The sequence below is a fragment of the Peromyscus maniculatus genome, chromosome 6, assembly GCF_049852395.1.
Source record: "Peromyscus maniculatus bairdii isolate BWxNUB_F1_BW_parent chromosome 6, HU_Pman_BW_mat_3.1, whole genome shotgun sequence".
NCBI lineage: Eukaryota > Metazoa > Chordata > Mammalia > Rodentia > Cricetidae > Peromyscus > Peromyscus maniculatus.
Window position 1 is genome coordinate 69,265,571 of NC_134857.1, and position 22,587 is coordinate 69,288,157.

A 22,587-nucleotide genomic window follows, 5' to 3' on the forward strand; every position below is an offset into this window, starting at 1 on the left:
CTCTTTTCTAATAATTTCTTTGCTGTGAGGTGTTTTTCTGCTCTTCAAACCCCCTACATATTTCAGCTTACATTATGAAATGTAACACATACAACACCAGGATATACTATGATCTCAGCACTCGGGAAATGGAGTTAGGAGGGCCAGGAGTTCAGTTTATCTTCAGCTACACAGTGTATTCTAGACGCTGTATTAGCAACCAGCAGACACGTGTACCGCCACCCCGATGTCTTGATGGTTATTTGCTGTTTTCTGTATAGTTCTGTCACCTGAATAGACACCTCTGTATACTATGGTTTCATTTTTTTGTTATGACTTTGTCATATTTCTAATTTTATTTTAGTTTTGAGAAAAGGTCTCAGTATGTAGCCCTGACTGGCCTGGAGTCCCCGGTAGATCAGGCTAGCCTCAAACTCATAGAGATCCTCCTGCTTCTGCCACCTGAGTGCTGGGGATGAAGCTGTTTGCCACCATCCTTGGTACTAACGCTTTGCAAAAGAGTCTTCTTTTTCTCCTGTTTTTTGTTAATGCCTTACCCTTTGACAGTTTATAATGAAGATGAGGCTACATAATTATTTTACATACTGCATGCTTGTGTACGTGTGTATGTCTGTGTTATCTGTGGGTGGGGTGTGTCGTTTGTGTGTGCATGCCACCGTTTGCTGTGGGGATCAGAGGACACGTGGTAAGAGTTGATTCTTCCCTTCCACCATGTGCATCTGGGGAGTCAAAGTCAGGGGGTCAGGCTCGGTCACATACATCTAGTCATCTGCTGGCCATCTTGCAGCCCACGTCCCCAGGGACTGGTATTTCATGATTTATTCTGTTGTGACAGTCGTGCTCTGGACTGAGGTGGGGCACACACGTGAGCGTGCACTGGGTTTGTTTTAGAGCTTATTGGAAAGTGATGTTGAAAGCACTGCCTCGTCTCCACGTGGAGTGAAGAGATCCAGACTGCGAGCGTCTTCTGAAGTGGCTGAGACAGACGAGGAGAGTGGCATGTTGTCAGAGGTAACCCAGCGTCAGACGAGAGAGACTTGGACATATGTGTGAACTGTGGCTTCTCTTAGGAGTAGCTGATTTACCAGTGGTAATTGTGGGTTGCCACCTTTTCAAGTCCCTTGAGAGAATGAAAAGCTAAGGGATGACTGAGACCTAGTCATGGTCCAAGAGGTTTTCTGAGATCTCACTAAGGGTCCAATGTGTGCAACCCATGTTTAAGTACTATCTTTAAAGCCAAGCAGTTTTCTGTTGCTCTCACTGAATAGGATGAGGCCTAGTTAGATCCGTGTGTTGAAATGGCCATTCACCTGTCTACATCTAGAAAAGAGGACAATGGCCACCTTAGCTGCATGCGAAGACCTACCTTCCCTCTCTTCCTGTCTTCATAACACAGTGTCCTTTTTAATCAGGTTGAGAAAGTGACCACACCTGCTGTGAGGCACATCAGTGCTGAAGTAGTGCCCATGGGGCCCCCACCGCCTCCCAAACCGAAGCAGACCCGGGATAGTGCTTTCATGGAGAAGTTAAATGCAGTAGATGAGGAGCTGGCTTCTAGTCCTGTCTGCATGGATTCTTTCCAGGTGAGCATCGGGACTCTGAATTGTGGAGAAAAGAACTTAGGGTTTTTCATTTCAGACTCTCAGGTATGGGATGGGGCTGACAGATTAAATTTCTATATAGTTGTCACACCTTTGTCTGTATTTGATTTCTCCCTTACATTGTGCTGGTTTTTCTGAAGTAAAAATGGCAGTGTTTTTGTTTTTATTTTTCCTTTATAATTATTATTATTTACTAATCAATATTTGTTTGGGATTTTGAGACAGTGTCTCTCTGTGTAGTGCTGTCTGTCCTGGAACTTACTCTATAGACCAAGCTGGCCTGAAACATCCAGACAGTCTGCCTTCTCAGGGGAATGTACTAGGGAATGCCAAAAAGGAAATTCTAATAGAAAGTAATGCCTCCCGCTGCGGGGGGGGGGGGGGGGGGGGGGGCCCTTTTATTGAAACAGGTAAGTAGCAGGTAGGTCTGTTTGGGTTCAAGACCGGCATGGTCTAGAGAGTGAGTTCTAGACCAACCAGGGCCAAATATTGAGTCTTTTTCTAAAAGAATAAGTTAATAGAGCCAGCCAGTAGTGGTGCATGCCTTTAATCCCAGCACTCGGGAGGAAGAGCCAGGTGGATCTCTGTGAGTTTGCCGCCAGCTTGGTCTACAGAGTGAGATCTAGGACAGGCACCAAAACTACACAGAGAAACCCTGTCTCAAAAAAAGGAAAAAAAAAAAAAAGATGATGTTTGATGCATTTCAGAGATGCAGGGATGATTCAGCATATACAAATTAGTAAATATAAGCCATTGGATGGTGTCACATGCCTTTCACCCCAGCACTGGGGAGGTAGTGGCAGGTGGGTCTCTGTGAGTTTGAGGCCAGCCTGGTCTACAGTTGCTGGACAGCTAGGACTGTTACACAGAGAGACCCTATCCTCAAAAACCAAATATACAAAATGTATGATGTAAATGAACATAAAGATAGAAAGCACATGATCATATCAATGGCTGTGGAAAGTGACTTTGAAAAAATCTTACGTCTTTTCATGAGAACAATAAAAGAAGCACATTTCAGTATCTTAGCCTGTGTATGGTAGACCTGTCCCCACCATCATGCTAAATAAAACACAAATTATTCCCACTAAGATCAAGTGGGAGACAGGGTGTCCACTCTCCCCAACCATGTTCAGTATCGTGCTTGAAGCTTTAGTTAGAGAAATTATAGGGATACAAACGAAAAATTTACATTTGATATTCTGTACTTAAGAGAACTTCAAAACTCTATTTGAAAATTCTTAGACAAAATGAACATACAGTAACGTGGCAAGATAATTTTTTTCCCTTTCCTTTTGAGACAGGGTCATTCTCTGGCCAGGAACTTAGCAAGACCACGCCACCATACTTAACCTTTTTTTTTCTTTTAGATTTTTTATTTATGTGTCTGTGTGTGTGTGTGTATGCCACATGTGTGCCCGTGTCCTGAGAGGCCATTGGCCCCTCTGGAACTGGAGTTGCAGTTGTAGCCGTTTGTAGTATGAACCAAGCCTGGGTCTTTGTGAGAGCATCAAGTACTTAAAACTACGGAACCATCTCTCTGTCCCTCCTTTTCCTTTGTCCTGGAGATGGAATACATGATCTCATGCATGTACAGCAAGCGCATTACTGAGCTCTCTCTCCAGACTAGCATATGAGATTAACATACCAGACCAAAAGCCTTTGTTTGGCTGATGATAGGCATGCTGAGAGAGATCTCAGAGTGAATCCTATTCACAATTGCTTGGGGTGCTGTGGGCTGAGAAGAAACCTACCCAAGGACGTGAAAGACCTGCACAATGAAAACTTGCAAACATTGGAGAAACAAATTGAGGAAACATGAGAAGATTTTCTGGGATGGAGGAATTTATGGAAAGCATTGAGAGATGGCTCAGGAGTTAAGACTGTTTTTTGTAATACCATGAGGACCTGAATTCAGAGCCTAGCACCCAGATAATAGTGTGGGCATGAAAGAGTGTATGTTTGTAACCCCAGCTCTGCAAGAAATGGAAACTGAAATATGCTGATTGCCAGCATAGATGAAAAACAGAAACAAAAAGCAGGAACAAAAATGTGACCCCGGAGTTCAGTGAAGAGACCCTGTCTCACAGGAGTAAGGAGAAAATTGTAGAGGAGGACACCTGGTGCCTTTCTCTAGCTTCCACATGCACACACAAGGGCATATGCAGGAAAACACCGCATTCCACACACACAATTTATATGGCCTGAAAGCACAGAAGCCACAGGTTGACAAAGCAATCCTGAGCAAGAGGAATAACGCTGATGGTATCATTCATGAATTCAAGTTATATTACAAAGCCATAGTGGAGATAAATAGCATGGTGCTAGTACAAAAAACATACACATAGATACCTGGAATAGAATACAATATCCAGGTATAGACAGCTGATTGTTGACAAAGATACCAAAATATACACTGGAGCTCTTAAATAAATGGTGCTGAGAAACTGTATATCCACATGGAGAATAATAAAAGTAGATCCCTTTATCTCACTGAATTCAGAATTCCACACTAAATGGATCAAAGGTATTAGTTTAAGACCTAAAACATGCCATCTCCTCCCCCCCCCCCCCCCCACCCAAAACTTCTTTTTTTTGACCATGTTCCATGTATCCAGGCTGGTGTCCAACTCCTGAAGCCAAAGATGACCTTGACTTTGATTTTCCTGCTTCCACCCCCGAGGTGCTGCCATAAAAGGCATGCACCTTGTTTGGTTTTATGTGGTACTGGGAGTTGAACCCATGGTTATGTGCATCTGGACAGGGATTGGATGAGCTGAAGTGTGTCCCCAGCTGGACAGTGTTTTGAGGGTTCTTTAAAAGTTAGCAGTGAGCCGGGCGGTGGTGGCGCACGCCTTTAATCCCAGCACTCGGGAGGCAGAGGCAGGCGGATCTCTGTGAGTTCGAGGCCAGCCTGGGCTACCAAGTGAGCTCCAGGAAAGGCGCAAAGCTACACAGAGAAACCCTGTCTCGAAAAACCAAAAAAAAAAAAAAAAAAAAAAGTAAAAAGTTAGCAGTGATGAGGTGACTCAGCACTTCCATCCAAGAGAAAATTTACTTATGGAAAATTCTACAGAAAGCTAGGTGTGGTGGCTAAATCTTAGAATCTCAGCAGGGCAATAATCATAGGTTCAAGGCCAGCCTAGGCTTAAATTAACAGCAAAACAATACAAAACAAGCCCCAAACCACATAACAAAGCAAAACAAAAGTATGCACAAATATTTGTAGCAACAGATTTTTCTTTTGTTTCTCATGTAGCCCTAGCATTCTGAACTTACTCTGTAGACCAGCTTGGCCTACCCTGTCTCCTGAGTGCTGGGATAAAAGCCATGAGCCACCACCACCTGGCAAGCAACAGAATTCCTCTCTCTTTGGTTGTGAGCTTAGCCTTCAAAGGCTGAGCGGTCTTCCAGCCTGCAATAGAATTTTTTTTTTGGATGATAAATCATATTTTTATTTTCTATGGGATTATGGAGCTTCTGAATTGGAAGGACTACTTGGGGGTGATGTCACAGGTTTGTGATCATTTGGGAGACAGAAGCAGGAAGACCTTTTGAGTTCAAGGCCAGCCTGGGCTCCTAGACCCTATCTTAAAATAAGTAAATGACAATCAAAAGACAGGAAGAGCCACAGTTGTCTGCTAATCCCAGTCTGTAATGATATACAGAAGTGTCTGTGGTAGTGGTTCTCAAATGTGAGCATGTCCAAATTACCAGGCAGGCTTGTACCAGAGTTGAGGGTCTGGAATTGGAGCTCAGTGTTGATGCGGGAACACAGCTCTCACCACAAAGAAGCTGAGAGTGTCTTCTGGAACCAAACAGGAGTGACCATGGCCTGGGGATATAGACTTGGGTCACCTACCCCAAGTTCCGTGTTCTGGTGTGGGAACTGTTTCATGAACATTTTTTAGACAGAAAATCATGATCAGGGCACTTATCAAGTTGGGGGGAAGCAGCAGGGAGGTGGGGAGAAACCTGCTGGGGTCCTTAGGAGCTAGCCCACAGCAGCATTCCTAGCCTCGTGGATTGGTGGAGCCAGCCTGCAATAGAATTCTTAGTGGTGCATACGTAGAGATAACTCCTTGTCTGGTATCTGGTGAGTGAGTAGACAAAATGTGATATGTCCATAGTTCATTGCTATTGGTCACTAAAAAAAGTACTTCTAGGCACTGGTGTACTTTGAACACATTATGTACAGTGAAAACACTCTGAAACAGGCCGAATGTACATTGTGTGATGCCCTTATATAAAATGTCCAGTAAGTAGACAACACATAGACATGGAAAATAGATTAATAGTCAGTATGGATTGGAAAGAGGCCAGAAGAAATGACTACTGTGAGTATGGGATTTCTTTTGTGGATAATAGTTATTGCAGAATTTGTTACATTATATTTTTGTGAATGTATTAAAGTCCACTGAATTATACTCATTGAAAGTGTGAATGTTGGGGCTGGAGAGTTGGCTCAGTGGTTAAGAGCACTTGTTGTTCTTGCAGAGGACCTGGGTTTGATTCCCAGTACCCACATGATGGTTCACACCCATCTGTAATTTCAGTTCTAGGGTAGCCAAATCCCTTTCTGTGGCCAATGCACACATGTCATGCTCACACATATATGCAGGTAATAACACACACACACACACACACACACACACACACACACACACCAACTCATAAAATAAAAAAAGAAGTGCTATTTTTTAAAATCTTTATTTATTTTATGTGTATAAGTGCTCTATCTGTAGTATATCTTTATGCCAGGAGAAGAGGGCATCAGATCCTACTACAGATGGTTGTGAGCCACCATATGGTTGCTGGGAATTGAACTCAGGCCTCTGGAAGTACAACCAGTGCTCTTAACCGCTGGCCATCTAGCCAGTCCCTAAAGAGTAAACCTTGAAACAAACAAACCACCATCCATCCCGGCACAGGAGAAACCATGATTCCAGAGGTGGTTAACCCAGGGCACAGCTTCTGCATTTCATACCTCATGTGCTGAACTCTGAGGTTTTCCCAAAGTCGGGAAACTTGTGACTGCAGAATTGTGGCAGTGAGGAACTGTGTTGACACTCTATTCTGTTGAGAACTCCAAATATTTAATAAAAAAACAAAACGTCAGACAACCAGAACTTACCAGGAATTAAAACTGTACCTTTACAAGTTTTCACAAGGAATTCAGAAGAATGGAAATCCACGTTGTTGATGGTTTTTTGTTTGTTTTTGTTTATTGAGGCTGAGTCTCACTATACAGGCCTGGCTGTCCTGGAACTCTGTGTAGAGCAGCCTGTCTTTGAACTCACAGAGATCTTCCTGGGTCTGCCCCCCAAGTGCTGTAATTAAGGGCGTGGCCACATCCCCAGCTGGGAAGACAGTAAACCTGCACTGTCTGGAGGGAAGAACTAGGTTTTTAATACGGTCTGTTGTAGAGGGTGGAGCTGGTGAATTTAGAAGCATTATTTTCACCTACTGGATGCTGTTTCTTTGTACTTTGGCCAGCCCATGGAGGACAGTCTCATTGCATTCCGAACTCGGTCTAAGATGCCCCTGAAAGATGTTCCTCTGGGCCAACTAGAAGCTGAACTTCAGGCTCCAGATATCACCCCGGATATGTATGACCCGAATACAGCTGATGATGAGGACTGGAAGGTGTGGCTGGGGGGCCTCTTAAATGATGACGTGGAGAACGAGGGTGAGTGGTTCTGTTTGCAGTTATCAGTTCTCATCCACTCAGTTCTACTCTGTCTTTTGGTGTAGGGGAAACAGTGTTACAAGTAGAAGCTTTAACAATGGGTTTGTGGCTCCACGTGTGAGCTCAGACTTGTTTCAGGTGTTTGGGAGGTTGAGACAGGAAGATGCTGGAAGACATGAGGCTAGCCTGGGGAAACATAGTAACACTTGTCTCAAACAAAAGGAAGAGATTGTAGAGGCCAAAGTCATAGAGCTCAGTGGGAGACCATGAACTTAGCATTTAGGAGGCAGCTGCATTCCTTTTCTAGCCCCCCAAAATCAAAGTAACAAAGAATAAAAACAAAAAAGGAATCGTGCCAGTGAAGAAGGTTTCTTGTTTTTCTTTGTTTGTACATCAGAATCAACACAGAGGATTTCTATGACTTCAGAGGGTAGATTCAGCAGGGTAAGGAGTCTGCCACCAAGCTGATGACCTGAGTGCAATCCCCAGAATCCACGAGGGAGAGGAGACAGCTGAATCCCATTAATTGACCTCTGAACCTGTGTGTGTGTGCATCACACACATACGGACATATAGAAATCCATAATAGTTAAAATTTTAAAACAACAGGATGAGGTGAGGATTTCTCTATGAGCAAGTAAACCATTCTGTAGTGGTGATAACCAGCTGGGTTTCCTGATTCAATTTAACTCAAGAACTGTCTACTTAGAAATGGCATCACAATCTACTAGTTTTAAGGACTTGGTTCCCATATCTGCTCCTGCTTCAGGTACCAGTCTCAAACCTCAGGGTGCTCCACCTGAGCATGTGACCACTCCTTGGATTGGAATAATTTGTTTGAGTTGAACGAGAACTCAGAGGATCTTGTCTATGGTTTAGTATGAAGGAAGCTTCAGACACATAGATGAAGAGATGCAAAGGGAGATACAGAGGAAAATGTTCATGTTCTCTCTGAGCATAGGCCTAACAGAACCAAAGGTATTCAGCTGTCTGGAAACACTCAGCCATACCCTGTTTGGTTTTATGGAAACTGTTGTGTAGCGTGATTCTAAAAGACTGGTGTGGAAACCCAACCAGGCTTGTCAGTTGAGGTTGGTGGCTTTTCTGTACAATATTCCTTTCCTACTATATGACCCAAGACCTCCAGGTGTTTCTTATGACTAAGGTGGGTCAGAGAATTTCCTATGAGCAGCTGAAGGCCAGAGAAGAAAGGAGGTTTATGACCTGGGCTTGGTGAGAGAGGCCTGGCACTGTCGTAGAACACCAAATATTTATCGTAACCTCAGAGATATTTTCAGATTCTTTAATTCATATTTAGATGGTCATTATGTGAATCTAATCGATAGTATTCCCTCTCTTGTTTTTGGGACTATTTTAAGTGGTAAGGTTCCTTTCTTGTTACATAGGGACACAATTTGTGTGTGTCCACGGGTGTGTAGAGGGCAGAGGTCACTGCATACGCTGGTCATGTCTCTGCCTCTGCAATTCTGGGCTTACATCTGTACCTCCATGTCCAGCTTCTTTACTTGTATTGTGGGGTTCAAATGCACTTCTCCATGCTTGTATGGCAAGCGCATTACTGAATGTTAATAGAAAACTGTATATACAATTTCCCTTTTTACTGCAGGAATTGACACTCATGCGGAGGTCAGCTGTCGCACATCTGGGACAGCAGGAAGCCTGTAGTGGAACCAAGGCAGTGCCAGGGTCTCTCTTCTATTAGTGTTGGGCCTCTCCAGTCCTTCTCTACTTATTTCCTTTGTCATGTACCTTCATTCCCATCCTGTATTTTTGACATGACTAGAAATCCATGATTTCTTCTTGCATTGTCAATATATCAGAAGAACTTTCCCCTAGAAGCTAATATTTGAAAAGTCCAGGGAAAGCAGTCAGAGTGGTTTGATCTGATGTGGTATGTGGCTTGGACACGGACACTCGTTCAGCATATTGTCCTGGGGTTGTAGCACCTCACATAGAGCCCCTACATAGCAGTGGGGTGAGCCATGCACAGACCCAGAGGATATTTCACAGTAAGTGGGGTGAGGGTATTGATCAAATCCAAGTTTTGATAAAGCAGAGTCAGTAAGTGAGTACAGCTAGGAATAGAAGGGGCTGAAGAAAAGAAGTGGATAAGTCCTAAGTGCTTGGATACATGTAACTACAACACTGTTAGTCACATTGTACATTATTGTACATTTTTATAGTACTTCCCTCATGTGGGCATTGAATAAAGTCTGCGTAGGTGACCAGACAGGCTCCGGGCCTGTAAGTCCCTCTCTTTTTCCCTCCTTTCTTCCGTCCTTCCTTTCCCCACTGTGCCTCAAGCAATTCCTTATTTCTTTTCCTGAAGGCCAGGATTAAAAGTTTGCACCACCTCACACGTACATCCATCCATGGGAAAAGTCGTACACATAAAAAGAAAAGCATGCAACAGTTTTTCTTTGGGGATGAGGTCTCCCTGTAGCCCTGCTGAGACATCCGATGGCGGATGTGCTTTCTGTAGAGGCCTGAGAAGCTGCGTTTGATTCCCAGCACTTGTGTGAGGGAGAGCACTGACTTTAGTTGTCCTCTGGCCTGTGTATGTGCAGTGCACCTGTGCACCCACACTCAGGAGTGACACAATTCCAAACCAAGGGGAAGCAGAGCTTGCTTTCAAACTATTACAGACTTTATAAACTATTATATACTTTTTCAAAGTGTAAAACAAACAAGCAAACATAGAAAACCACCCAAAATTTAAAAGGCTTGGCATGGTGGCTGATACCTTTTTTTTTTCTTTTGGTCTTTTGTGACAAGGTTTCTCTGTGTAGATTTGTGCCTTGGCTGATACCTTTGAACTCAGTGTTCTGGAGGTAGAGGCAGGAGGATCTATGCGAGTTCAAGGATAGCCTGTTCTCCAAAGAGTGTCCCATACCAACAGGTCTACATAGTCATGTGTATGAGTGTTTTGCCTGCATGTATATATGTGTACTACATTTGTGTGGTGCCCAAGGAAGTCAGAAGAAGGTATTGAATCCCCTGGAACTGGAGGTATTGATGGTTGTAAGACACATCTGGATGTGGGGAACTGAACCCCTCCTTTTCAAGGGCAACATGTACTCTTAACTCTCAGCCATCTCCCCAACCCTCCCATTTTTCCAAAACTGGAATGCATTTCCTATGAGAGCTCTGTGGGTGAGATGCCCAGCTCATCACAGGCAGGGGGCCTGTCTTGGGGACCTAATACAGAGTCCTTTTCTAATTGTTGGGAATTTGTCTCCTTTGTTTTCCCACTATATCATAAAATGTTCGTTTGGGGCCATTGGGATTACTTGTGAGTAAAAGTACTTGTTGTAATCCTGATGATCTGAGTTTCATCTCCAGAACGCACATAGTGGAAGGAGAGAACCATCTTCTGCAGACTGTCCACAGATCTTGACATGTGTGTGCTGTGCTATGTTGGCACCTCCACACACACACACGCATACACACATACATACACACACACACACACACACACACACACACACACACACACGCAGACACACACACACACACACACACACACACACACACGATATATAACATTTGAACAGAAGGAAAGCAGTGTTGTTTCTGTGGGGCACTGATGGATGTGTGACTACTGACGTGGGTCGTGGGGAAGACTCCCCTGTGTTGCTGCTTGTTGACACTGAATGTTGTTGGGAGGAGAGAAGGGAGCCTGGCTCATAGGAGAAAGTAGGTGCGACAACAAGTGCTCTATGCAAAGTGATACTCACCAAGTATGGGGGGAAATGTGACCTAAAAATCAGGGAAGGTGGAGCACTCACGACCCCTTCCTGTATCGTAACCCTTGGGCAGCTAAGTAGGAGGACCCTAACCTTCCTTGAGGGTATCCAGAGATGGGTGGTAACTTCTAGGCTGGATTGGTAACTTAATATGACCCTGTCTCAAAGAAAAGAGAGAAAAAAAGCAAAGGTCAATGAGATGGTTCTGTATAGAGGTGATTGCTGCCAAGCCCAGTAACCCCAGTTCCATCCCTAGGACTCACATGGTGGTAGACGAGAGTCATCTCCTATGAGTTGTTCTCTGAGCCCCACTTGCAAGCTCTCTTAATTACTGTTCTGTTCCTCTGAAGAGACACCATGACCAAGGCCACTTACAAAAGAAAGCATTGAATTGGGAGCTTGTTTACAGTTGTAGATGGTGAGTCTTGACCATCATGGCAGAGGACAGTAGTAATCAGGCAGGCATCGCACAGGGTTAGTAGCTGAGAGCTTATATCTTACCTGAAAATTAGAGGCAGAGAGACTGGGCCTGGGGTGAGCTTTTGAAACCTTAAGGCCCACCCCCAGTGACAGACACGCTGGCTCCAATGAGGCCACAGCTCCTAATCTTTGTCCAAAACAGTTGCATCAACTGGGAACCAGACATTCAAATATATGAGCCCATGGGGACGATTCTCATTCAAACAACCAGACATGCCAAGGCTTCCACACACACATATACACAAATAAGTGCAATGAAATAAAAAAGTAAAATATTCTCATTGAAAGATTCTTTTTGTTTCTACAGGTAAAAGGTTCATGGTTGGGGGTCTGGGCATGGTGGTACGGTGATGCATGCCTGTAATGCCCTAATTTAGGAAACAGAAGCAGGCAGATGTGTGAGTTCAAGGCCAGCCTGCTCTACTTAGTGAGTCCTAGGTCAACTAGGCATACAGAGTGAGACTCTCTCAAAAAAAAATCACAGGAAGATAGAGAAAGATATATGTACAGAGAAACACACACATACACAGTGAGAGACAGAGATTGACAGAGACAGAGACCTTGACTGGGGAAAAAAAGAGGCAGAATTTGTAAAAGTGTCTAAAATCTTTCCCCCCAGATGAAGCGGATGATGATGATGATCCAGAATATAACTTCCTGGAAGATCTTGATGAACCAGACACAGAGGATTTCCGTACTGACCGTGCCGTGAGAATCACTAGTAAGTTTGTTTGTTCTTGTCTTGTCCGCATGTCTTTGTTTACTCTGTAGATGTGTTGGAGGCTGAGGGCCAATTCATATTTAGACAATTAAGTCTCCTTTGTTTATTTCTGTAATTGTTTAAATACAGGGCATATGCAGAAAGTTGCTGTTGTACGCCTTATAGTTCTATGTTTGGCATTTACTATTTGGTAAGGGTTGTACTATTCTCTGAATGCCAACATGGTCTTCACTCCTGAACAGCTATTTTACATCAGCCTCCTGAGAACTGGGATTATAACTGCTTTTATTATAAAATCATTTAATATTGAACAGTCCACTAGAATTTAAACTTTAAGAAAGGAGACTACTGGACTGGAGAGATGGCTCAGTGGATAAGAGCACTGACTGTTCTTTCAGAGGTCCTGAGTTCAATTCCCAGCAACCACATGGTGGCCCATAACCACCTGTAATGAGATCTGGTACCCTCTTCTGGCCTGCAAAGACACCTGCAGACTGAACTCTGTATGTATAATAAATAAATCTCTTAAAAAAAAAAAAAAAAAAGACTTCTACCAGGCAGTGGGAGTGCATGCCTTTGGTCCCGGCCCTCGGGAGGCAAATGCAGGCGGATTTCTGTGAGTTCGAGGCCAGCCTGGTCTACAGAGCAAGAACCAGGACAAGAACCAAAACTATACAGAGAAACCGTGTATCAAAAAAATAAAACACACAAACAAACAAATAAAGGTGTGGAATTCCAGAATCAAACAATTTGGTGTAGTTTGCTGCACACCAAAATCTCTAAGAGATTGTGGTAGGAACTGGGTGTTGATTCAAGATTCCAATTGAAAAACCTGAATCTTCTTCATAGGGACAAAAATCACATCATTTTAAAAGCCAGCAAGTCTTTTCTTCCCTGCTAGAAAGCTCGTGCCAACATGTTATTTTGCTGACAGCCTGTCAGTTGATAAACTAAGTGATGTGCCTCCTTCCCTCCCTGTACTTCTCCCTGACCGGGACTCTGGAATTTGAACTGATAATGCCTGCATGCTCTCAGTCCAACCCGTGTATGCAAGACCCCTTTGTCTTCAAGGTGTACATAAACTAGCCTGTGACACAGCCCAGTAAACATGCAGCCCAGGACACAGACTTCCGAGTGGTTCTATGCTCATAAGTATTATGGCCTCCTGACACCCTAGCCTCTGTTCTCCCCTTGGTCCGAAGCCTGCTGGCGTGCCTTGGAGTGTTGTGGCTCAGGCACAGATAACAACACTTCTGTCTTTTGATCTTCCATGTACCCCAAGCATCTTGAACAGGAATTGAAGCACAGTTGGTGTTTCATAACTCTCTTTGAGTTTCTGCTTGAAGGATGGATATGAGCATTTGTTCAGATGCCTTGGGAGAATAGAGGTTTTCCTTATTACAAAATGAAACTCATCTCTGCTAACATACTTCTTTGCCTTTTCACAGAAAAAGAAGTAAACGGGCTGATGGAGGAGCTGTTTGAAACTGTGAGTAATGATTTTTGAGTGAGCGACTTGGTGAAATTCTTTAGTAAGCTCTGTCTTTTGCGCTTAGGTATTTTCTCTCTAGCAGAATGGTCTGCCTGTGTCAGAACCACCAAGGAGTACAATGACCAGGAAATTCTGAGCAGTGGACTCTCAATGATCCACATGTATTAGACGCTTATTATCTACATGCTATTCCTAGGGGCTGTCATTGCAAACTATCGTTTGGACACACTGATCGTAGAGACATTTTTTCTTGAAATCATCTCTTGATTTTAGGTTATTTTTCAGTGGAAGCAGAGGTCTGTTTAGTCCAGCAGAGTTTACATTCCAAAGAGAGACTGGAGTGGTTGGTTCCAAAGGGAATGGCAGGAAAATCTGCCTGTTTAAAAATATTGTGGGTGTGTGGGGAAACTGGAGAGATGACTTAGCATTTAAGAGCACCTGCTGCTTTTCCAGAGGATCCAAGTTCAATTCCCAGCACCCATGTCCAGTGGTGCACAACCACCTATGATTCTAGTTTCAGAGGATCTAATACCCTCATCTGACCTTCTTGGATATCTCACCACATCCCCATCACACACAAGCACGCACACACACACACACACACACACACACACACACACACACACCCCCCCGACGCATATACACACACACATATACATAAAAAGAAAAGTCTTATAAAAGAGAGATAATTCTGGGGCTGGGAGAGAAAGCTTTGTTGGTTATGCGTTTGCATAAAGCATGAGGAACTGAGTTCATATCTGGGAACCCACATAAAAGCCTGTCTTGTGATGTGTGCTTGCAAACCCAGCTCTGGTGTGTACAGAGACACTGGTCCCTGGAGCTTATGACAGTCCCGATTTAAAAATTGATTGAGGAGTGGGCTAGGAGGTGGTGGGTAGAGGGGTGGCTGTGAAGGTGGAGCTACATGTCCTGAGCTGCAGAGCCAGCTTGATGCGCCATAGGAGTGCTCCATGTTAGTGCTCCATGTTACTGCTCCATGTTAGTGCTCCATGTTACTGCTCCATGTTAGTGCTCCATGGGACTGCTCCATGGTACTGCTCCATGGGACTGTTCCATGTTACTGTTCCATGTTAGTGCTCCATGTTACTGCTCCATGGGACTGCTCCATGGGACTGCTCCATGTTAGTGCTCCATGTTAGTGCTCCATGGGACTGCTCCATGGGACTGCTCCATGGGACTGCTCCATGGGACTGTTCCATGTTACTGTTCCATGTTAGTGCTCCATATTAGTGCTCCATGTTACTGCTCCATGTTACCGGTCCATGGCAGGCAGAGCAGGCTACTAAGCAGCAGGCTGGCATGTGGCTGAGCCCACAGCCTCAGGAGTGCTGTGATGGCCATGGCCCCAACTAAGGAGGGAGATGGTCTCCCCTCAGTGGAGGTGTTTGAAGGGGAATCTGGGAAGAAGGTGAATGTGGCCGAGCTGTTCAAGGGCAAGAAAGATATGCTGCTTGGAGTTCCAGGTTCGTTTCCCCCGAGCTGTTCTGTGACCCACCTGCTGTGTCCGTGCAGCTGGGACTCTGAGGGTCAGATGAAAGCCCTCTGTCCCTCCCATCTTCCCCTCACAGCTCTGAACTGAGGGGCCCAGCACCTCCTTACCTGGGGTCACTTAACTAGGACCATAACAATATCTCTGCACTAAACAGTCTGGTTTGTGTCAAAAAAAGAAAAAAAAAAAAAAGAAAAGAAAAAAAAGAAAATGCTTGAGGAAGATACCCTACATCAAACTCTGGCCTCTACATTTACACAACACACATGTACACACATAAACCACACACTAAGGTGTTTCTGTGGAAATCTATTCTCTCTCAGTTCATGTTACAAGTTGGCCAGTCGAAAGACTTCTTTTTGAGTTATTAGCCATTGTTAGTATGGGACCGAGACTCCTGAAGTGAGAATAGCTCCATTATAGCTGTGCTTTTATATATTTATATAAATTTCTTATTATTTCTCTAATTATTTGAGATTATAATAAATTACTGCATATAGGCCTTCTCTTTCCTCTCTTCAAACCATCCCAAATACCCCTCCTTGTTCTATTTCAAATTCGTGTCCTGTTTTCATTCATTTTGTTACATACACGTGTGTTTTCCTACATACATAAGTACAAACTGTCCTGTCTGCATAATATTACTTGAATGTGTTTTTAGGACTGACCACTTGGTATTGTTTAACCAACTGGTGTGCTCTTCTCGGGGGAAAAAGAATTTCTCCCAGTCCCTGCTTTCCTTATTGTCGACGTTCTTGGTGTAGGGTTGAGGCCTCTTGGGCTGTCTCCTGTCCAGTTAGCATGCCTGCTCTTTTCTTTGTGCAGCTCCTGTTCAGGCAGTCCTGTTGATAAGTCTTTATTGGTGCAACTTCTAACATTCCTAGGAGACATGGTCTCCTAACAACACTCCCTGTTCCTTAGGCTCACAGTCTCTCCCCTCCTTCTTCCTCTGTATTCCCTGAGGCCAAGAATGTTTGTAGATATACCCTTCATGACGGGGCTCCACAACTCTGCATTTTGAGAACAGTGGGAAATACTATTCGTTATGTGAATGAGTGTTTTTCCTGCATGTCTTTCTGTGTGCCACATGCCTGGTGCCTATGAAGGTCAGAAGAGGGCATTGGATCCCCTGGACTGCAGTGAGAGATCATTTGTGCTGCCCACATTGGAGCTGGGAATTGATTCTGGGTCCTATTCACCAACCAGTGTTCTTAACCCCTGAGCCAACTCCCCTCCTAGGGTCTCTTTTGAATCCCAACATTATTAACGCTCCTGAATTCTCTACTTTTGCTAATACTTACTATCACTAGAGAGACGAACATAAGGAACATTCCCTTGAGAAAACCCTCCTTTTCATTTGCCCACAGTTCCAGGATGAAATGGGATTCTCTAATATGGAAGAAGATGGCCCTGAGGAAGAGGAGCGTGTTCCAGAGTCTCGGCCAGACTTCAACACCCCTCAAACCCTACGGTATGCTGGCTGAGATGGAGAGAAGGGGTGATATGTTTCTGAAGAGGCTTGGTAGTTTTGGTTGTTTTTTGAAGAATTATAATTAGTCTTCCCTCACCCTCTTGTTTTGCCCTAGAGGTGAGTTAGTTAACAAACCAGCAAACCCAAGTCTCCTGGTTATGGGGCAGTACAGCTATAGACAGAGCTGTGTCTGTTTGGGAAGGGAGAGAGATCACAGCTGGCACTGAGAGCAGCCTTTCCATGCAAGTGGTTGAGCATTACTTTCCTGCTAGAAAGTGGCATTGGATCCCCTGGACCTGGGGTTATAGATGGTTGTGAGTCACTGTGTGGGTGCTGGGAGTCAAACCTGAGTCTTCTGCATGAACAGGAAGTGGTACAGTAAGTGCTCTTAACCACTGTGCCATCTCTCCAATCCCCTTCCTTCCCTGCTTCTATCTCCTGATGCTGGCCCAAGCCTAAGCATGGATTGCTGACTCTCTGGACGTTTTCACTTGTTCTCCACCCACTTAGACACACCCATTCGACTGCTTGTTAATGTGCATTGCTGAGCATGCTGTCCTGGGCTCCAAAGGGCACAGCTGTCATTCTTTCTCTTCTTCATCTCCCTCCTTCTGGCAACTACTGGGAATCTGAGCTTGACTGCCCTGTTGTGTTCACTCCTGAAATGGTCCCTGGACTTAGCAAACGAGTTACCAAACCAAAAACCAAGGGTCTGGAGAAATGGCTCAGAGGTTGAGAGCTCAGACTGTTCTTTGAGAGGACCAGAGTTCAGTGCCAGCACCCACGTCAGGTGCCATCACCTGTAACTCCCGCTCCAGAGGATTAGATGACCTTTTGTGACCTCTGGGTACCTGTAGTCACATGAACAACCTTACATGTAGACATAAACACCCATCGTGAAAAGGCGGTCTGCCAGGTATATCACGTCCGTTTACGGAGCAGTTACCTTGACCCTGGGGCCTATGACCTCCACAGCCACAAGTCTTTGCCCTAGTTTACAGAACCTAACATGAGTTCCCTCCTGTGGGCTGGGTCTTAAATCCAAGAGGCAAGCAATTGGTTGTACCAAAAGCAGCAGTGTCTTGCCTGTCATGCTGATAGTGCATCATCATTTGGACTTCACAGCTGAGCAGCACCTTTGGTGGTGATCTTCCACACACAGCCTGCATGGTAGTTCTGACCGAGGATAAAGACAGCCTCCAGGAAGGCTATTTCTAGCATTCTAGGCATGTGCTCTTCTCGGGGAACAGAATTATTTCATTTGAATGTAATCCTAACAGTCTGAGGAAATGATTTGTTTAAGGAGCATGGATACTGGTTATAGTGAGATTTAAAGATCAAAAGTATAGACATGCTGTGGAGAAATGGCTCAGTGGCTAAGAGCACTGGCTGGTCTTCCAGAGGACCCAGGTTCAATTCCCAGTACCCACATGGCAGCTGACAGCTGTAACTCCAGTTCCAGGGGATCTGACCCCTCACACAGACACACATGCAGGCAAAACACCAATGCACATAAAATATAAAAAGATTAAGTATATTCTAAAAAATGAAAATCAATTAATTTCAAAAGTAAATGGACATTGTTCAGGCTTGGTTCAGTTGTCATTACAAGGAATTTGATGACCTATGAAAATACACAGATTTTTTTCCTTGTGGGAATAGGTTTGAGGAACCATTGGCCAACTTGCTAAATGAACGACACCGGACGGTGAAAGAGCTGCTTGAACAACTGAAAATGAAAAAATCTTCCTCCAAACCACAGCCTGAAGTGGAGAGGCTTAAACCTCAGAAGGAGACGGTCCATCAGGCTCTGATTCTAGACACAGCACAGAGGAGCAGGCTTCAGCAGCAGATGCAGCAGGCAAGACTTTCTCATTGCCCTGTGATCGCATCATCTCCTAGCTTAACACTGAAGCTGAAAGGGAGCAGTGTTGTAAAGTCAGAGATGGCTGTCCTGCTTCCCGTGGAGACCGGGGCCATAGGACCCTGAGTCCGTAAGACCTTGAGAGAAGAGCAGGAACACAGATAAAGACCTCGGTAATTCTCAGGATGAGGGAATTCAGAGTCCTCGACCACAAATTCACACTTGAGTAACTGTCAGTGTTGCGTTTTCCTCTCTCAGTCTTAGTCTCTCTAGTGTGAGGTTCAAGTTTGTCTGAGTTTGTGGTTTTGTTCTGAGGAAAATATCTCAGAAATTCACATCAAGATCCTGCTCTGCTCTAATCCCTCTGAGAAGCAAGATGTGTGTGATACATTTGCAGACTTCTTGGTAAGATCTGTGTTTCTGAAATGGCAACATTATGAAGTGTCAGTTTTTTTCCTTCCCAGCATGTTCAGCTCTTGACACAAATCCACCTTCTCACCACCTCCAACCCCAACCTCAGCTCCGAGGCCAGCACCACCAGAGTATTTCTGGTAAGGTTCCACACATCTATAACTCTGAAGACTTAAGTTTGACGTTAGCCTGACAAGTCAGTTTTCAGGTGAATGTTACTCACTGGGTGTGATCTGTGTTTCTTCTTCTCTACTGGATGTGTCTGGTCGCTGGACCTATTGTTCTTTTGCTTGACAGAACACGGAGTCTCAGGAAACATTCTGATGTCATTTTAATTGCATCCTCCTCATCTTGGGATCCATTTTTTTTTTTTTTTTTTTGAGACAGAGTCTCACGTAGTCCAAGGTAGCCTCAGACTCATTTAGTTCACCTTATGCTTCTGATTGCCCTGCCTCTGCTTCATAAGGGCCGAGTTACGGATGTACACACAGTGGCCAATTTATGGCGTCCTGTAGATGTAACCCAGGACTTCCTGCACGTTAGGCAAGCACTCTCCTAAGTGAGCCTCCCGGCTCTCTCACCCTTTGATACTTTTGTTTTTAAGGATGTTGAGTTCATGACCTGTTTATTAGGCTCAGCTTTGTTTAGTATAGAATTAATTTTGCTTATGACATTTTTTAAGTGTTTTGAAAGATTTGTAAACTTTGATGGGTCCTTCCTCCTTCCCATACTCCCTTTCACCTCTCCCCGCCCCCTCCTTTTTCATCCTTGTAGAATTAATAGTAGATCTGTGAACGGAGGTCAGAAGGAACTCCCTATTGGGAGGAACTGTCAGGTAAGAGCGCCCTGGAGGAAGCCCTTTTGTGGTTCTATGGTGTGTTTGAATATGCCAAACTTATTTGTGGTAAAAGTCTGTTCACTTTTTAACTGTATTCGGATGACCATGAGAAAATTTTCTTTTTTTTTTTTAAAGATTTATTTATTAATTTATTTATTATGTATGCAGCATGTATGACTACAGGCCAAAGAGGTCACCAGATCCCATTACAGATGGTTGTGAGCCACCATTTTGTGCTGGGAATTGAACTCAGGTCCTCTGGAAGAACAGCCAGTGCTCTTAACCTCTGAGCCATCTATCAAGCCCTAGAAAATTTTCTTTTGGTGCATATTTCAGAAAATTTTAAATAATTAGATTTATTTTGTGTATGAGTGTTTTGCCTGCATGCATGTATATGGACAACATGCGTGCTTGGTGATTGTGGAGGCCAGAAGAGGGTGTCACATCTCCCTGGAAATAGCTTTATTAATGGTTGTAATCAACCTTGTGGGTGCTGGGAACTGAGCCTGGGTCCTGTATAGAGCAATAAATACTTTTTAACTGCTGAGCCATCTTTCCAGACCTTCAGAAAATATTTCTTTACAATCAGAGGTGGGTGTGGTAATCCCCTTTATTTCTAGTACTTTGGTGAATGAGAAAGGAGGATCCTGAGTTCAGGGCTCTCCTGGGCTACAGAGTGAGACTCTCAAAAGCCTGGGGTGGTGTGTGTGTGTGTGTGTGTGTGTGTGTATGTGTGTGTGTGTGTGTGTGTGTGTATCTAATATAACCCCCCTCCAAACTCACCCCTGCCTCCCACCCCCCTCCCCCACATCCATGTTGAGGTTAAAACCCAGGGCTTTGAGCATACTTCTCAACAGCTCTGCTGCTAAATTTGATTCTAACTTGGGAGTGTAAGATGCGTCGGCAAGACTGCAGAATGTTCAGTGACTTCAAACCCAAGTGTGACAAATGAATGGAGGTCCAGTTCCCAATCGCTGGGGATGAAGACAGAGTAGTCATAATGGAATGATGTCCATTAATAAAGACTTTTACCTGCCTCTAATCCTATGCAGGAAGGGCCCTTTTCCCTTTAGAGTCTGAGGACTGTGACATTAGTTGTCTGGAATCCTCTCAGATCTCCCTTGTGTCCTTTATTCTCAGAAAGAGCTGGGAACCTTTGCAGAGAACTCCATCGCCCTTCACCAACAGTTCAACCCCAAGTTTCAGACCTTGTTCCAGCCCTGTAACTGGATGGGAGCTATGCAGCTCATTGAAGACTTCGCACATGTCAGCGTTGACTGCAGTCCTCATAAAACGGTCAAGAAGACTGGTAGGAGATGAATGAATGAGTCAACCTCAGGTTTTGATTTGCAGTCAGAGACGAGTCTTTAATATTTTTTTTTATGTGTATTTCCTTTTTTTGTTAATTTTTATATGCATTGGTGTTTGACCTGCATATCTTTGTGAGGGAGTCGGATCCACCGGAACTTGAATTACAGTTTTGAGCTGCCATGTGGTTGCTGGGAATTGAACCCGGAACCTCTGGAAGAGCAGCCAGTGCTCTTAACCACTGAGCCATCTCTCCAACCCTATGTATAATTCTTAAGGATGGAGTGTGCAGAATATTTATAATTTACGTTTTCTGAGTTTTATTCTTCATATTCTAGGCTTGAGTATTACATGACAATATCAATGCTTGGGCAAAACTTAGAAAGCCAAGAGCCAGAATAGGGATTTAGGAATCGTGCTAAAAACCGGACTTGAATGACCTATGGAAAAGTGTTAGGTTTCACGAGAAAATTAGCTGGGGTTTGGTAAAGATGAAAGTCCAACTGTGAAGGTTTGGTCATGTTCAAGTTCTTTTTCTTTTTTTTTTTTTTTTTTTTTTTTTTGGTTTTTCGAGACAGGGTTTCTCTGCGTAGCTTTGCGCCTTTCCTGGAGCTCACTTGGTAGCCCAGGCTGGCCTCGAACTCACAGCGATCCGCCTGGCTCTGCCTCCCGAGTGCTGGGATTAAAGGCGTGCGCCACCACCGCCCGGCTCTTTTTCTTTTTTAATGGTTTATTTTCCTTTCATCTGCATTGGTGTCTTGCCTGCCTGCAGGTCTGTGTGAGGGCGTCAGATCCCCTGGGCTGCAGTTACAAACAGCTGTCAGTTACCATGTGTGTGTCTGGAGTTGAACCTGGGTCCTTGGGAAGAGCAGTCATTGCTCTTATCCACTGAGCCATTTCCCCACCCCCATGTTTAAGTTCTTAGTCTGAATCATTAAGATCAAATATTTGTGACTGGGGATGTAGCTGTGTAGCAAAGTACTGCCTACATGTGTGACAAATGTCTAGTGTTGATTTCTCACTTGGGGCCTGAGTTCACAATCAACATATCATTGAAAGTTGGAATGTCACTTACACTTTCTTTGTATTTTTAAATCATGTTGATATATTTACACATACACACACGGGGTTGAGGGGGAGCGATAGATCGGTAGGTAGGTAGGTAGGTAGGTAGGTAGGTAGGTAGGTAGGTAGGTATGTATGTATATATATATATATATATATATCTCGGTAGGTAGGTAGGTAGGTAGATAGATAGATAGGTAGGTAGGTAGGTAGGTAGGTAGGTAGGTAGGTAGATAGATAGATAGATAGATAGATAGATAGGGAGGGAGGGAGAGGGGGAGAGAGAGAGAGAGGGAGGGGGGAGAGAGAAAGAGGAGAGAGGGATATATAGAGAGAACATATGCACTGTACTACACAGGAGAGCTGTGGA

General features: G+C 44.3%; 1 protein-coding gene across 20 annotated transcripts in view; it reads left to right on the plus strand.

The window, feature by feature from the left end:
* Positions 1–22,587, plus strand: part of LOC102905243 (GON-4-like protein) — a 142,519-nt gene that overhangs the window by 86,773 nt on the left and 33,159 nt on the right. For 16 of the 20 annotated variants that reach the window (XM_076573661.1, XM_076573662.1, XM_076573660.1 and 13 more), the window contains 9 exons: positions 892–1,011; positions 1,413–1,583; positions 7,098–7,290; positions 12,157–12,258; positions 13,707–13,747; positions 16,628–16,731; positions 18,394–18,592; positions 19,060–19,146; positions 20,985–21,153. In XM_076573661.1, the coding sequence (XP_076429776.1) occupies positions 892–1,011; positions 1,413–1,583; positions 7,098–7,290; positions 12,157–12,258; positions 13,707–13,747; positions 16,628–16,731; positions 18,394–18,592; positions 19,060–19,146; positions 20,985–21,153 (1,186 nt within the window). The remainder of the gene's footprint in view (positions 1–891; positions 1,012–1,412; positions 1,584–7,097; positions 7,291–12,156; positions 12,259–13,706; positions 13,748–16,627; positions 16,732–18,393; positions 18,593–19,059; positions 19,147–20,984; positions 21,154–22,587) is intronic. The other 4 variants (XM_076573675.1, XM_076573677.1, XM_076573676.1 and 1 more) reach the window with 1 other exon arrangement.